Genomic DNA, 14,091 nt, shown 5'->3' with positions numbered 1-14,091 from the left:
TAACCGGATGTAGCTGAGTACCAGTGCTTTTTAAATTATGACAGCGTAAAATGACTCCTGTGGCTAAACCACTGAATGGATTAGGTATTTTTTTTACAGTTCGCCATAGAATATCATAAAGTATGTGATAGAATTTAATGTGATTAGGTACGACACGATATGATGTATAAATGATCTATACAACATGTAACTTAATTAACGCACATCCTGAAATTAGTTTGTTCAGAATCGTTTACTGAATCGATTTATATCATTTTTAATAAAGGTAATTTTTTATCCCAAAAATAATTAAAACTACGGAAATTATTGTCATATTAACCCTGTACAGTCAAAACAAATTCAAATAGACCGTAACTCAAAGTAATAAGACTTCGTGTATTGTCGGCTTTTTCCGTAGTTTCGTTATGTTGTGTCGAGTCGAGCGGCGCGCGGCGCTTTATTGCGTGCGTAGTAGTAAGACCAAAAAGTTCTCCAAGAATTGGTATAACTAATTTAGTAAATAACAATGCATATACATGTTCAATTAAAAATTCAGTGTATGTATTATGATTACTTATAACATAATATTCTAATTGGGGTGTTTGAGGGTGTGCGTTAATTACGTTACATGTTGTATATGTGTCATATAATTATTTGGCAATTATTTACATTTAAGTACATAGATGTATTCTTTATGGATAGGAAAGATTAAAAACAGACGTTATTTAATACAGACACATGACTTCGTAACATCCAAAAACTTTGGCAAAATTGTTATTCGTTATAGGAAATAAACTTCACGACAATTTTCAAAGTTACACAAAAGAAATTATTTGGTTCACACAAACTTTATGAAGCCTGTTGACAAGACGATCAATAATAATAAAATCCTGGGTGTTTTGGCACAAGGCTGAAATATGAAGTATCTAATGTCATATATAATGTAATGTATATCATACTTATGAAGACTGACAGAACAATAAAGTACACCTTTTTTGAAAGTGGAATTTATCATCAAAGAAGTATCTACCGCTGTCTAAGATACTCACTCTAAAGTATCGTTTCAGACACTTACTGACTAAAACCCACCATGTTTCTTCTGGATCCCTTTGAAAACGAGGGCCGCCATAACTCTTTTTTTCGAGTTTGAGGAGGTCAGATCATAAATGATATGCCTAAATCCTCCGTGCAAAGCGTCCGTAAAGTAACTCCGTATTTCAAAAACCACGTTAAATTGGTGTGTCCCGGCTGTCATTTAAACACGTTTGACAGTTGTTACAGGTCCAACCAGTAAGTCTGACACCTATTCTTGCGAAGAGGCACCGGATTGCCCAAGTAACAGGGTTGGAGAGATCTGATAGGCAGTCGCTCCATGTGGCACACAGGAATTCAGCTTTCCTGCGCTGGAAGCCGACCCCAACATAGAGAAATGGCTAGACAGATGATGGTATAAACTTACCTGACATAATGGCAGAAACACTTCTCCAATGGAGTCATCTCTTGAGAACCGATCGTAGTCAAACACGTGCAGATGAAGTACCTGAACAATATAACAATTTAGATTAATCAGGAAAATGCCTGAAGGATGGGACCTTTCATTAACAATCCTTGAATCAATGTCTAAAATATAAATACGCTCAGATCAATGGTCAGATAGGTAGTCGGTTCGTGTAAAACACTGGTTATTAGTTGTATCTGGTTACATTAGAAACCGATACATACATAGAGCTGAGAAAAGACTACGCAGACTATGAAAAGAATATTGTAGTAGCCATGGATAAGTACATATACTTAGATGTTATGTTTCATGATGGGCGAGCGACACTTGTGTGTACATGTAAATTGTCTTTGTATGAGTCGACTCGACGACTCGACGATTACAGAGCGCTCCTTAACTTACACACACAAAGACGTTTACCTAGTTTTAGGTACTAATGTAATTATATCTGTACCTCTACTGTGAAACTCAATATTATATACTAACACCTTTGTAACCTATGAATACACAGATTAAAGAGCTTTGACTTGTACATTTACACACACAAGTATGGCTCACCCACTTTTTCAATAAAAGTACATAGATACAATCAGTCACAAACAAACACAATTCCCAAATACCTTCAATTTAATTTGGACTCGCCCAAAACAGTCCATTCCGAATTAATTAAAACACGTTAACTAATGCTATTACTATTCCCCGCGGCGTCTCTCGCGGCCACGGCACGCACAAATGCCAATTTATAACAATTTGTAGTAACGAGTCGCCCTTCCTTCATTCGTATTTTAATCATTTTCTACCAATTCATCACTTGGAGCTGATGGAAAAGGATGGTGATTGTCATGCAATTGCTCAACTGAATAATGCTGTAGAAATAGAAGTTTCTTAATAATTTGCGTAGAAGTACCTCATTGGGACTCTTTTTTTCTAATCACGAAGGGCAAGTAGATATAACTTGGACTCTAATGTATGAGTATATCTTGAGGAAATAAAGACTTGAAAGTTCAGAATCGTCGATCCGTCTCAAGCGAGGTGATTGGTGCTCAATCCTTGGTGCATTTTGACTGTAAACAAGGCCGATGTAGATAACTGGAAATATTTATTTATTTATTTGAATCAGGCATCTAAGGCCAATGGAAAATACAATACATAAATATTATAAAACCTTCTTAACTCAGTTTATTTATTATTAGCCTACAATACCTCATTTCTGAGCAAAGGGGGAGAACGGGACCCGTATTTCGTACCTCAATTAAAAAATATATATATTTATATCTTACCCGGCTCTGCAGCTTCTGTATCGGGAACCCCTCGAAGTAGAAGGTCTCATTCCACCGCGGGTTGAGGGTACGTCTCTTGATCTTGGTCTCCAGGCGATGTTTCTTGTCAGGGAGTAAAGTCACCCTCACGTAAGGGTCTGATGTCCCGCTTAAATCCTTTGCAGGCAGCTCTTTACCCTGAGAAAGAAGTATTCAGTTAGTCAGAAGCAGGAAGTATGTATCTGCTGCGGGATTGTTCGCGCGAGTTACCGCGGCCCTGGTACATAAAGTACACAGCGGGAGGGTCATTTAATCATTTCCCATCACATAAAAAGGAGAATATATATCTGTCTACAGTTCTATGCTTTTTATTTTTGCTTGTAAAGGCTCCGAAACTACTGCAAAGATTTGAATAAATTGTTCACTGTTGGGAAGCTACACTATCTTTGGATGACATTAGCTATATTATATCTGGGTATTGGAAATTTATACGGGACGCTGAAAACAGCTAGTCTATAACAATACTGTTTTATTTATTTATTTATTTCAGGAAATTAGGACGAAGAATTCGTGTGTCGCTCTATATGCACTTATTTTAGGAACCACTGAGTCGATTTGACACCCAAATCCATTCAGAATTGACTTTTGAAGAGGCCCTGTTTTAACCATTACAAATTGGATTACAAATATGACTACAATAGATTTTTCCATTCAATGTATTTGATGAAAACATTATAACGAGTTTTCGTGACCATACAATAGACTGAAGCATGATTATTATTTGTTTCAGTGATTTGCAGACAAATATGACAATAATGTATGAAAAGAATTTGTAAATATCTGTTTGTTTGCACATAAGTTAAAGTTAGGACTTCATACATGTTGATTTGAGACGAAAAAAATTAAACTAAAGTGTTTGAAAAACCTGATTCAATGATAAACATCTCAAAAAGTTAGATAACACAGAGACAGAGGTTCTGAGGGAAACATTTCCCGTATTCGGATACCATTTGGCTTGTGATACTAACAAATAACGTGATTTCTGAAGATCCAGAGATTATCCAATACACTACAAGCTTCAAGACATTTTGGCTGTTTTTTGTCCACTGCTGGACAAAAGCCTCTCCCAGCTGTTGGCGAGGGTAATAACTATGGGATAGAATTTAGCTGCGAAGATGCTGCTGCCCATCTCCAAGTAAGTCCTTTATTATCCCACATGCTACTATATGGTAGCTTTACCACAACCAGTGGATCGCCAGAGCCTTATCTGTTTTTCAACATGGCACGACGGGCAGATGAAGTGAGGTACCACGAACAGATGAGGTGCATACCGCAATATAAACTCTAGCGCTAACACACAAAATCTAAAACCCTTTACCTGTATAATCCTCAGTATCAGAGTAGTGTTCTGGAAGTCGTACTCCAAGCTGAAGTGGATCTGACCGACGTTCTCCGATGGTTCCGAGTTGTCGATATACATGTCCACCAGTGAAATCGATCGGTTCTGAAGAAACGCCATCTGTCAGCATAAATTTGAAACTTAAAGCGTTTGTAAGGCTGACGCCATATTTGGCAAAAATGCGATCAGAATTTTGATGAATTTTTTACGAAAATTTTAGTATTTTTTTTGTGAAGATAATCGGCACACGTGATTGAAAACACACACGGAAAAAACACTCGGTGTTACACACAAAATAAAGTAAAAAAAATATAGGTTGATTAATCAATTTGGTGACCATATTTAATTTCCTGTAATGTTACATGTAAAAAGAAAAGCTATGAATTATTTTATTATATAAAAGTTACAAAAAAATATTAACAAAATTCAATATTTTTCAAGTATTTCATCAAAATTCTGTTCGTTCATATTATAACGTGCAATTTACAAAATCATGATTTTTATGTTTCTTAGAATTAGGTACTTACTTAATTTAATAGGTGAAGAAAATGTATGTTTTTTTAAGTAAAAAAATATTTAAAAAAACATTTTTTTTTTAAATAAGTTAGTTATTGTTTTTTTTTTACTTTTGACGATCTTTTAGTAGTAAAAAACATACATTTTCTCAAATGTTATTTTTGCGGGGTAGACGTCACAAAAATCAAAAGGGTTGGTACATGCAAGATAATTATTTACTGGGGTATAATTTCCAAAATATATTTTTCCTCTTCTAGTTACCAACTTTTATAATAGGTTGAGGTTTATCGGATAATTTTGAAGAGTCTACGGGGTTCGTACCTATAATTATTAAAAAGATTTTTAGTGACCTTTTTAAAAAAATATTTGCAATAAAAGCAATTAAAACTATAGCTAATCTAGACTATTAAGTCTATCACTACATAATATTTTTAAATAGAATTTTAAAAAGTTTTTTGAAAAGGGGTTTTTATGCTTTAGCGTCATTATTTTAGTTAAAATTGCATAATTTTGATTTAGTAAAAATCTTAAAAATAATGCGAGATTGCAAATATTAAAAATTAAAAAAAAAGTTTTTAAATATTTTTTTTTAGTTAAGCCAATTATTCTTTTGAAATCTCACACTATGATTTTTGTAGCTATTTTACAAAATTACTAAAGATAAAATTTGTATGGTGAGTGCTAAGCTATTCTAGTTCCTATTTACTACTTTCTAAGTCTATATTTGGATTTATTTGTGATAAAAACCGTGAATTTTCAAAACAAAACGGTGTTTTATTTAATTCGTGAAATCACACTAAAAATTGCTACTCCACTCCTCATGTGGGATTGTCATAAAATTGTGATTTTTGTAGATTATTTTATAAAGCTCAATATTTCAACTTTTTGCGCAGCAAATATTTACAAAATCATTTTTTAGCTTTCGGCCGAAACCAAGCGAGCTCGCTGAAAAATTTTAAGCATCTTATATTTAAAAAATGTGTACAAAAAGCGAAATTTTCAAAAGCGTTTCGCTGTTTTTTCGTAAAATCGTCTATTTCTTTCATATACAACCTCTTCTACCTACCATGTTTGAAGGAGAAAGCATGGAAAGAGAATTCATAGTTTAGAAAAACTCCACCGAAAATAAAAATAACAAGTCAAAAAACTAAAAATCAAGGAGCACAGTTCAAAAAAAGGACAGTTCGGAAACACTGATAAAAATACACTATAAACTCTAAAAAATATTTTTTCTAAAATTATTTTCTTTTTAGTCAAAAATAAACTTTTTTCTCTAAAATTATTTTCTTTTTACTAAAAATTACACTTTTTTCACTAAAATTATTTTTCAGTTTTACGTTTGTAAGCTAATGCTGTTAGACTGAAATAAATCGTGATAGAATAAGATTATTTAATCTTAACCTGCGTCAGATATTGGTTAAGCGTGATCGTACAATTTGTATGTCAACATTACCTATGTATTTAAATTGTAGTAGGTATTATTATGTTATGTCTTTGAAATGAGATTGTAGTTTTTAACAGTTTGAATACTTTCGCACTAGTGTAAATGGCAAAAAACCGAGTGGAAAATTCGCCAGTGTAAAAGCAACGCAACAATGCTTAAGCAGTAAAATACATCTGCTCTTTGATTTATTTTAATTATACATTTTATTTATTACATAATTACGACCCTTCGACGCTGACTACAGTAATTTGTGTTGTGTAAAAAGGTATTTAATACCTATTTATTACCTTCAAAACCGATTACTTGAGTATTACATAAGTCATTAGTATAATTATCCTGTCATACAGTACATGTATCTATACCTTTTTAAAGATACATACCAAAGATTGATACCAAAATCCAGCATCAGGAAATAACTAAATTTTCTCAAATAAGCAATCTAATTTCTTCAAAATTTTCTTTGAAAAACTACTTCAACAGAAACGGGAGAATTTTCTATTGAAACGTCTTTGCCAACTGCGGAACTCAGTTATGTAACTGACGGTTAAGAACCGGGTAAACTTAAGTTCCTAACTATCTGGACTGGTCACGAATTGGTCACAAATAATTGGAGGTGCTCGTGGCTGAGTAACAGCCATACTTCGGTCGATCGTAAGGTTAAGCAGCGCTTGGCGCGGTCGGTATAAAGATGGGTGACCTTTGTATCATGGCAGGATTGAGTTGAAGAGGTCAGATAGGCAGTCGTTCTTCTAGCACATTGGTACTCAGCTGTCTCTGATTAGAATGGAAGCCTAATCCAACATAGTTGGTGAAAAGCTAGGCAGATTAATGAAAAGGCATCTGAAACACCCGGAATATACGTGTACGTTTGTGTATGGGTGTTGTATTTGTATATAATTGGAAAGTATACGGTTTACATTAAAACAAACCGTTCTATGCAACAATAAACCCTAAGAAACCCTAAGAAATAAGAGCTAGTATATCCAGTAAATAAACTAGAATTTATTATTCTTCAAGTCTATCTTTTAATCTTAAATGTGGCGACCGAAATCTTATTACCTACTCTCTTTTTCGGATAAAATCAGTAGATTTTATATGTAGAGGTTTCTTTGATTTTTCGTTGGATAGTCTTAAATTATTTGGACTGAACTCCTAAGAGAATTTACTGCTGACTAAGTAGATTTATTTTTTAGGTTTTAGCTTGAGAGAGAATGTAAGATTTTTGAAACAGGATAGATTATGTTAGTAGAATTATATTTTCACTGGCTTTGTTAGCGGTTTTTCCTTCCCGTGGTAACTTCTTTACGCACCCGGATAAAAAAGTTGCTTATTACGCTTTCGATAAATGGATTATCAAACACTAAACATTTTTAAATAAAAAGGACCAGTTTTTCCTGAGATTAGCGTGTTCAAGAAAATAAAAACTCTTCAGCTTTACCTATACCTTTAATATTTGTAGCTAGCTATAAATTAAGACTTCGGCATTATTATAATTATTATTTTTTATTGCACAGTAAATACATAAGGACATTTCATTTCATTCGGCATTTTCAGAAAAAAAAAACCTGCTGTTAGGGGAAGGTCAAATCAGCACGTATTCTAGAACTATTTAATAGTCAATCAACGTAATACAATGTGGCAACCCTAGAAGTGAGGTTAACAAAGTATTCCAACTCATTTTTAGTCCAATGCACAAGTCCACACTAATTTGTACCCACATTTTGTGTGTGGTACAAGTTACAAGCGATTTCAAAATATGTACATACATGAAAACATGATTAAATTGTTAATTTTTATTTTAGGGTTACATATTACAGTATTATTTCTGTAAATAGTATCTAATTGATTTAAAATAAAATCATTGTCTAAAAAAAGACACGTTAAATCGGTGGCTTTCATTTATTATATTTTGGCAGTTGTTACTGGTAGCCAGACAATTTCACAACCACTTTCACTAAGAGGTGCCCGGATTACTGGGTTAAGAAAGTCAAGTCACTCCAGTTACACAGGAATCAGACCCCCAAAATAGTTTAGAAAATTAACCTAAACCACGGTACGACAGCTTTTAAAAAGATGAACTAATTTAGAAAGAAAAGAAAGAAAGAAAGAAAATCCATTTATTTCGAACACACGAATGACGCAAGAAACAAATAAATAAATATGGCACAAAACAAACAAACAATGAACATAAAAAGAAAAAAATGTTGCAATTGCGTCACTCGTGCGTGAAAGGGACAGCGCTCAGCATAAATGCTGTGTCTCACGCACGCAGGCACGAGACAACAGCGCTGGTTTTCAGCAATTTGGAAGCGGTTTTCTTATTTGAAAACTGTTTTGCTAGAGGTGGTAATTTATATCAAGATATGCCCAGCCGTGTCATATTAAGTGACGAGTTTACGATATTGTTTTAATTACATACTATAAGGGGTCTTAAACCTAACCGCCACAATCTTTCAACTTGTACCACACAAACCAAGTATATGAACAAAATGAATTATTCAAAGTCCATTCTCATTTGTAATGGAAACAGTAATAGTGGTACGAAATCATTGACAATTCGGCCTAACGAGACCTTACATAAATTCTATGTAATTCGGTTACGTTGGCTTCAATCCGTGCGAAGGTATTTTCGTGATTTTGGTATCAAGTTTATCTTTAACTGTGTTTTGGCTGCGGTTTCACCCGTGTGCTGAGGAAACTATTTCGTGCACCAGAGTAAAAACCTAGCTTTCGATTGCGGTTTCACCCGTGTGCCTAGGGGACTACTTCTCACTCTAGGATAAAAAATAGCATATCAACACGGTACTAGTTTTTGCTAGCGGTTTTACCCGTATCCAGTGGAAAATTCTGCAGGAACCCGTATAAAAAGCCTTCCTCGACATATGGGCTATCTAGTTAATGACATAATTTTTCGAATCGGACCAGTAGTTCTTGAGATAAGCGCGTGCAAGTAAAAAAAAAAACTATTCAGCTTTATAATATGAGGCATGGATTCTGATATTAGAAGCTATGTTACTGCCAAGCTTAACCAAAATCCATCCATTACTTTTTGCGTGAAAGAACAACAAACATCCATACATACAAACTTTCGCCTTTATAATATTAGTAGGGATACCGGGTAATCATAGACAGAATAGGACACTGATTACAATGATTACGGTGATTACGTAAGATAAGGGTTGGTTGAGGGTAATCGTTAGATTAAATTACGGTAATTTGGTAGAGAGAGCTCGTAGCACTAGCGACACGGATCGATCTATCATAAGGTTAAGCAACGCTTGGCGCTGTCGGCCCTTGGATGGGTGACCATCTTGCTATGATGAGTATGTCTGTTTAAGAAGGGTAATCAGATTGGTGGTCTGTGATGGCAATATCTTTGGTAGCCGTAACGGGTAGACAGAAGCCAGAAACTCTGACAATCAGTCTTATTAGGAGCTTTTGGGTTGCCCCGGTAACTGGGTTGAATAGGTCAGATAGGTAGTCGCTCGTTATAAAACACTATACTTCGGCCGTTCAGAGAAAGCGTTCCTGACACCTATCAGTTAGTCACGACTAGTGATGGGCACAACATAACACTGAGTTCGTTACCGTTCCTTCAAAATGAAACGCCGCATTATTTTAAGATTATTTTCGTTTTAAATTGGCGGAATCATTTGTTTTATATTTTAGTTATTTAAGTGGAAACCAAAAAAAGGTAATATTCATATAATAAAATTGTTTTATTTATTCTTTGTTACAAGTACATTGAATTGAATGTGCGAACAGAATATTAATCAGACTCCGATTTGCTTGAGGAGGTGGTGTCTTCATCATCATCTTCGCCTACATGTATAATTATATTATTATCAATAACAGAATCAATCCTGATATCTCGGTCTAACAAAAGCCGGGTAATCAAATAAAAACAGATCGAAAACACTTGAAAAACGTGGTCTATGCGCACGAAACGACAACGGACGACTGTTTTAGCGTCACAAAATGGCGGCCCATAACGCCATTTGGGGTTACCATTTTTAATCTAAGTATAAAAATGCGGTTTGGTCATAGTTTTATTTTTATTTTTCATAAAAGTTATAATTAAGTCTTATAGTCCATTATTTTCAATTCTTAAAAAGAAAATCAAAACGTATTATTGTATATTATAACTGTATAAGAACAGATTACGATACTTGCCTGTTATTTTTAGCACAGCACTACAAAATATAAACCGCTGACATAACCTTGTAATAGCGCAGTATAGATTTAGAAAATATTGTTTACCAAGTTATTTGACACGCAGTTTGGCACAAAATTATAACATTCATTGATTATTGATATAATAATGTTGTTTTAATGCTCCTCAATTGTTAAAACGGTAAACAACCAGCAAAAATATTTTTATCGTAACTGCAACGCCATTGCAAAGTTACGTCGTCAGTTCAATCGCGACGTGTCAGGAAGCATTCTCTGAATGGCCGAACTATAATACCCAGCGGCTACCATTTAGGCTAGAAGCTAATCGCAAAATAGTTGAGAAAGGCTAGATAGGTGAACATTTACAAAGACTATGTGCATGTACATTTACGCACACAAGTGTAGCTCACGATTTTTTTTAAGATCAACAAACAGTTACATTATAAAATCTTACAACTAATATAGCAATAGCTTGTTGTGGTCATAATGTAACCCACAACGCTATCCACAGGTAAACATAAACATTTTGAGAAGAATTCCAATCGCTAGGTACTAAAACATCTTGACTATATTCTGTCTCATATTCTTTTCAGGACTATAAAAAAAATCTTTTCTTTGATATTTTCAAGGTCAAAAACAATACCGTTTAAATAAACAATTTTATTAGCCTTTCCCAGCAGTATTACAAAGTAGGGTCGACACAACAAACGCGAGGAGTGTCGGCATTCCGATATAATCAAGGGCTTTTATTTTCCAACTGTACTTCGAAGTATGAATATTACAAGCTATATGTAAAGAGGATGAATACTGAATCAAAAATACTGGGTTGTTTTCAGTCTTTTCTACTATTCAACCAGATATTATTAATTGGGGGAATTGAATGTTTAAATGTATGTATGTAAGTAGTTTCTCTTTGTAGGATTTTTTTAGAATTTATTTTAATATTTGTTCGCCCTTATGTAATAAATCTATGTTGAATAAATAAATATTTCTAGTAGAATATGGATGTTTGATCCTCTTTCACACAAAAACTACTGGATAGATTTTGTTCAAACTAGGCAATAATATGGCTCATATACCTATCAGAATAATAAACAGGCTTATTTTATCCATCTGCGGGTGATACCGCATGCAGAAAATGGTAAGAAATATTCTCGCCCTTTTTCTAACCAAAATTAACGCGGACTAAATAAAATTGTCTTTCTCCGCCATTCTTTTCTTGTTGATGGGCGTAGTCAATATAATAAATAACTTCTTCGTGACATTATGCAAACGACTTATAAATATTTATACAATGTACTAATTCAAAAAGTCTGCGGCCCCGTGTCACAAAAAGCTCCGGAAGGAACATAAGTGAGTTTTAGTCAATAAAACTCTGATGCCCGTTTTCTCCTGCAATCTCTTAAAGTTTCCCTTACCTACTAAGTGTCACTTAGAATAAGGACTCCCCCAATACTTAGAGGTTATATGGGATACTTAAACTTTGGTGAAAACGAAACTCACATTAAGTGTTCCCTAAATGCTCTTAGGGGATCCCTAACTTTAGGTATTTGTTGATGAAAATGGCCATGAAACTGCCTTCATACCCACTTAATAATTCCCTAACACTCAAAGCTAGCGCTCTACATACAAATAGGTACATACTTCCTACCAGTTTTCTCAACATTACAGACCTTTATATTCCAGCTATTGGCTCCGAAAGGCTCTCCTACATTATTCATAACAATTGAACAGGCAGCCATCTTCCCACTGTTTTCACAAACTGATTTACTGTGGATACCAATATCCTATCTATGGTTTTTTTTGCCAGAGATAGGAATTTAATATTACATCATCACCTCCCGAGCCTTTTCCCAACTATGTTAGGGTCGGCTTCCAGTCTAACTAGACAGAGCGGAGGAAAGGAGCGACTGCCTGTCTGACCTCCTTAACCCAGTTACCCGGGCAACCCATTACTACGGTTAGATAGGTATCAGACCTACTGGCTTCTGACTACCCGTAACGACTGCCAAGGATGTTCAATGACAACCGGGACCTACAGTTTAACGTGCCTTCCGAAACAGTCATTGGTGTCCAATATATACTTAGAAAGTACATACAAACCTAGAAAAGTTGCATTGGTACTTGCCTGACCTAAAATGGAACCTACGCACTCTTACTTGAGAGGTTAGTTCTTTATCCACTAGGCTACCACGACTAAGAATTTAACATTACTTGTATGGGTCTAATATCAAAATTCTATCTCCAGTAACCGAAACAGTCGATAGATCGAATATTGGTAGCGGCCCTTAGTTGACACGGCGAGAAATATTATGGTAATACATTCATATTTATATCAAGTGGTTTTTGTAAGGGATTCGGTGGAGTACTTGGGAATTTTGTCACATTTTTTTGTGGGGGAAATCATTGATTTTGGTTGTTCTTTTTGGATTTAGCGGGTTTCTTTATAATATTAGGGTCAAATTCTAGTCGCACTTGAATATAGACTGAGTACCGTTTATTTTTCATGTGATTTTCTATTCTATTTATCGAGTGAGCTGCGGCTTAATCACCTAACAAAATCTAGTCACGGAGTTTTCTCAAATCCGTATGACGTGAAATTGTAACAACTATTGCGAGTACGGGGCACGGAGGTGTAACCAGAACAGATTATGAGAAATAACGAAGTGCGTAGCAGAGGTATTCTACTAAGCAAGAGTGGTAATCAATTTTGATGCTCTAACATCGTCTCCCGACCCTTTACCCAACTATGTTGGGGTCGGCTTCCAGTCTCGCCGGATGCAGCTGAGTACCAGTGTTTTACAAGGAGCGACTGCCCTATCTGACCTCCTCAACCCAGTTACTCGGCCAACCCATAACCCCTTTTGATGCTCTAACAAGGTGTTGATAATTCAATATGAGTAGAACTCGAACAACTGCATTGAGGAGGTCAGATAGGCAGTCGCTCCTTGTTAAACACTGGTACTCAGCTGCATCTGGTTTTAAAGTGGAAGACCAACCCAAATTTGTCGATTCTGATGACCTATATAACTATATTATAGTATACATTATATAGTTCATGAACCTATGGTATAATATACTACGTAGGTATTAAATACACAAAGATAAAATAATATACAGCATATCTTCACTTGCTTCGTAAGTACAAGACGAAGTATGCAAATTTAATTTAAGTTAGAACTTAGAAACTTGATGAAATGAAAGAGATTACTTCGGGAAGATATAGCGACATGTGCTCTTTATTACCTACTAGTTGCTGTCTGTCGATTCGCCTGCGTATTACTATAGGATACATATTTTATTGAATAAAGGCATTGAAGAAAGCTTTTTCTGGAATGGGCAACTAGAATCAATCCTATTCATATTTTTGACGATCATGAGTGCTTGTAAAGGCCTATCTATACATATAATAAATCTGTAAAAAAACTGTGTCTGTACATTGAATATATTAAAAAAATAATAATTGGGTGGGGTTTAGAAACAGTAATGGAGCACAAATCCAAAATTCTGTCTGTATGTCTGTATGTCTGTATGTCTGTATGTCTGTTTGTTTGTACACGCTAATCTTCCGAACTACTGAACGGATTTCAATGATTTTTTCTTTGTTGTATCAGTATTAAGCCTGGTCAACATATAGGCTATAATTTATCTTCCAAACTTGAAGACCTGATGCAGAACTCCAACAGACCAACAAAACTATAAGAGATACAAAAATGGTGCCATGGCAAAAATTGTTTCATGTGATGAGCATTTTCAGCTGAGATAATCAATTTGAAGATCTGGAACACCTGATGTGGAACCCCAAGAGCCCAGCTTCTCTGTA

General features: G+C 34.8%; 1 protein-coding gene across 3 annotated transcripts in view; it reads right to left on the bottom strand.

Moving 5' to 3' along the window:
* LOC124643716 (synaptotagmin-7) overlaps positions 1–14,091 on the bottom strand; it is a 649,264-nt gene that overhangs the window by 13,727 nt on the left and 621,446 nt on the right. For 2 of the 3 annotated variants that reach the window (XM_047182762.1, XM_047182764.1), the window contains 3 exons: positions 4,115–4,255; positions 2,758–2,934; positions 1,439–1,519 (listed from right to left, as the gene is read on the bottom strand). In XM_047182762.1, coding sequence (XP_047038718.1) covers positions 1,439–1,519; positions 2,758–2,934; positions 4,115–4,255 — 399 coding nt within the window. Of the gene's footprint in view, positions 1–1,438; positions 1,520–2,757; positions 2,935–4,114; positions 4,256–5,704; positions 5,714–14,091 lie in introns of all 3 variants that reach the window. The other variant, XM_047182763.1, reaches the window with a different exon arrangement.

Source organism: Helicoverpa zea, chromosome 28, assembly GCF_022581195.2.
Source record: "Helicoverpa zea isolate HzStark_Cry1AcR chromosome 28, ilHelZeax1.1, whole genome shotgun sequence".
Classification (NCBI taxonomy): Eukaryota; Metazoa; Arthropoda; class Insecta; order Lepidoptera; family Noctuidae; genus Helicoverpa; species Helicoverpa zea.
The sequence above is the reverse complement of the archived record's forward strand: the minus strand, read 5'-3'. Positions and strand labels throughout refer to the sequence as shown.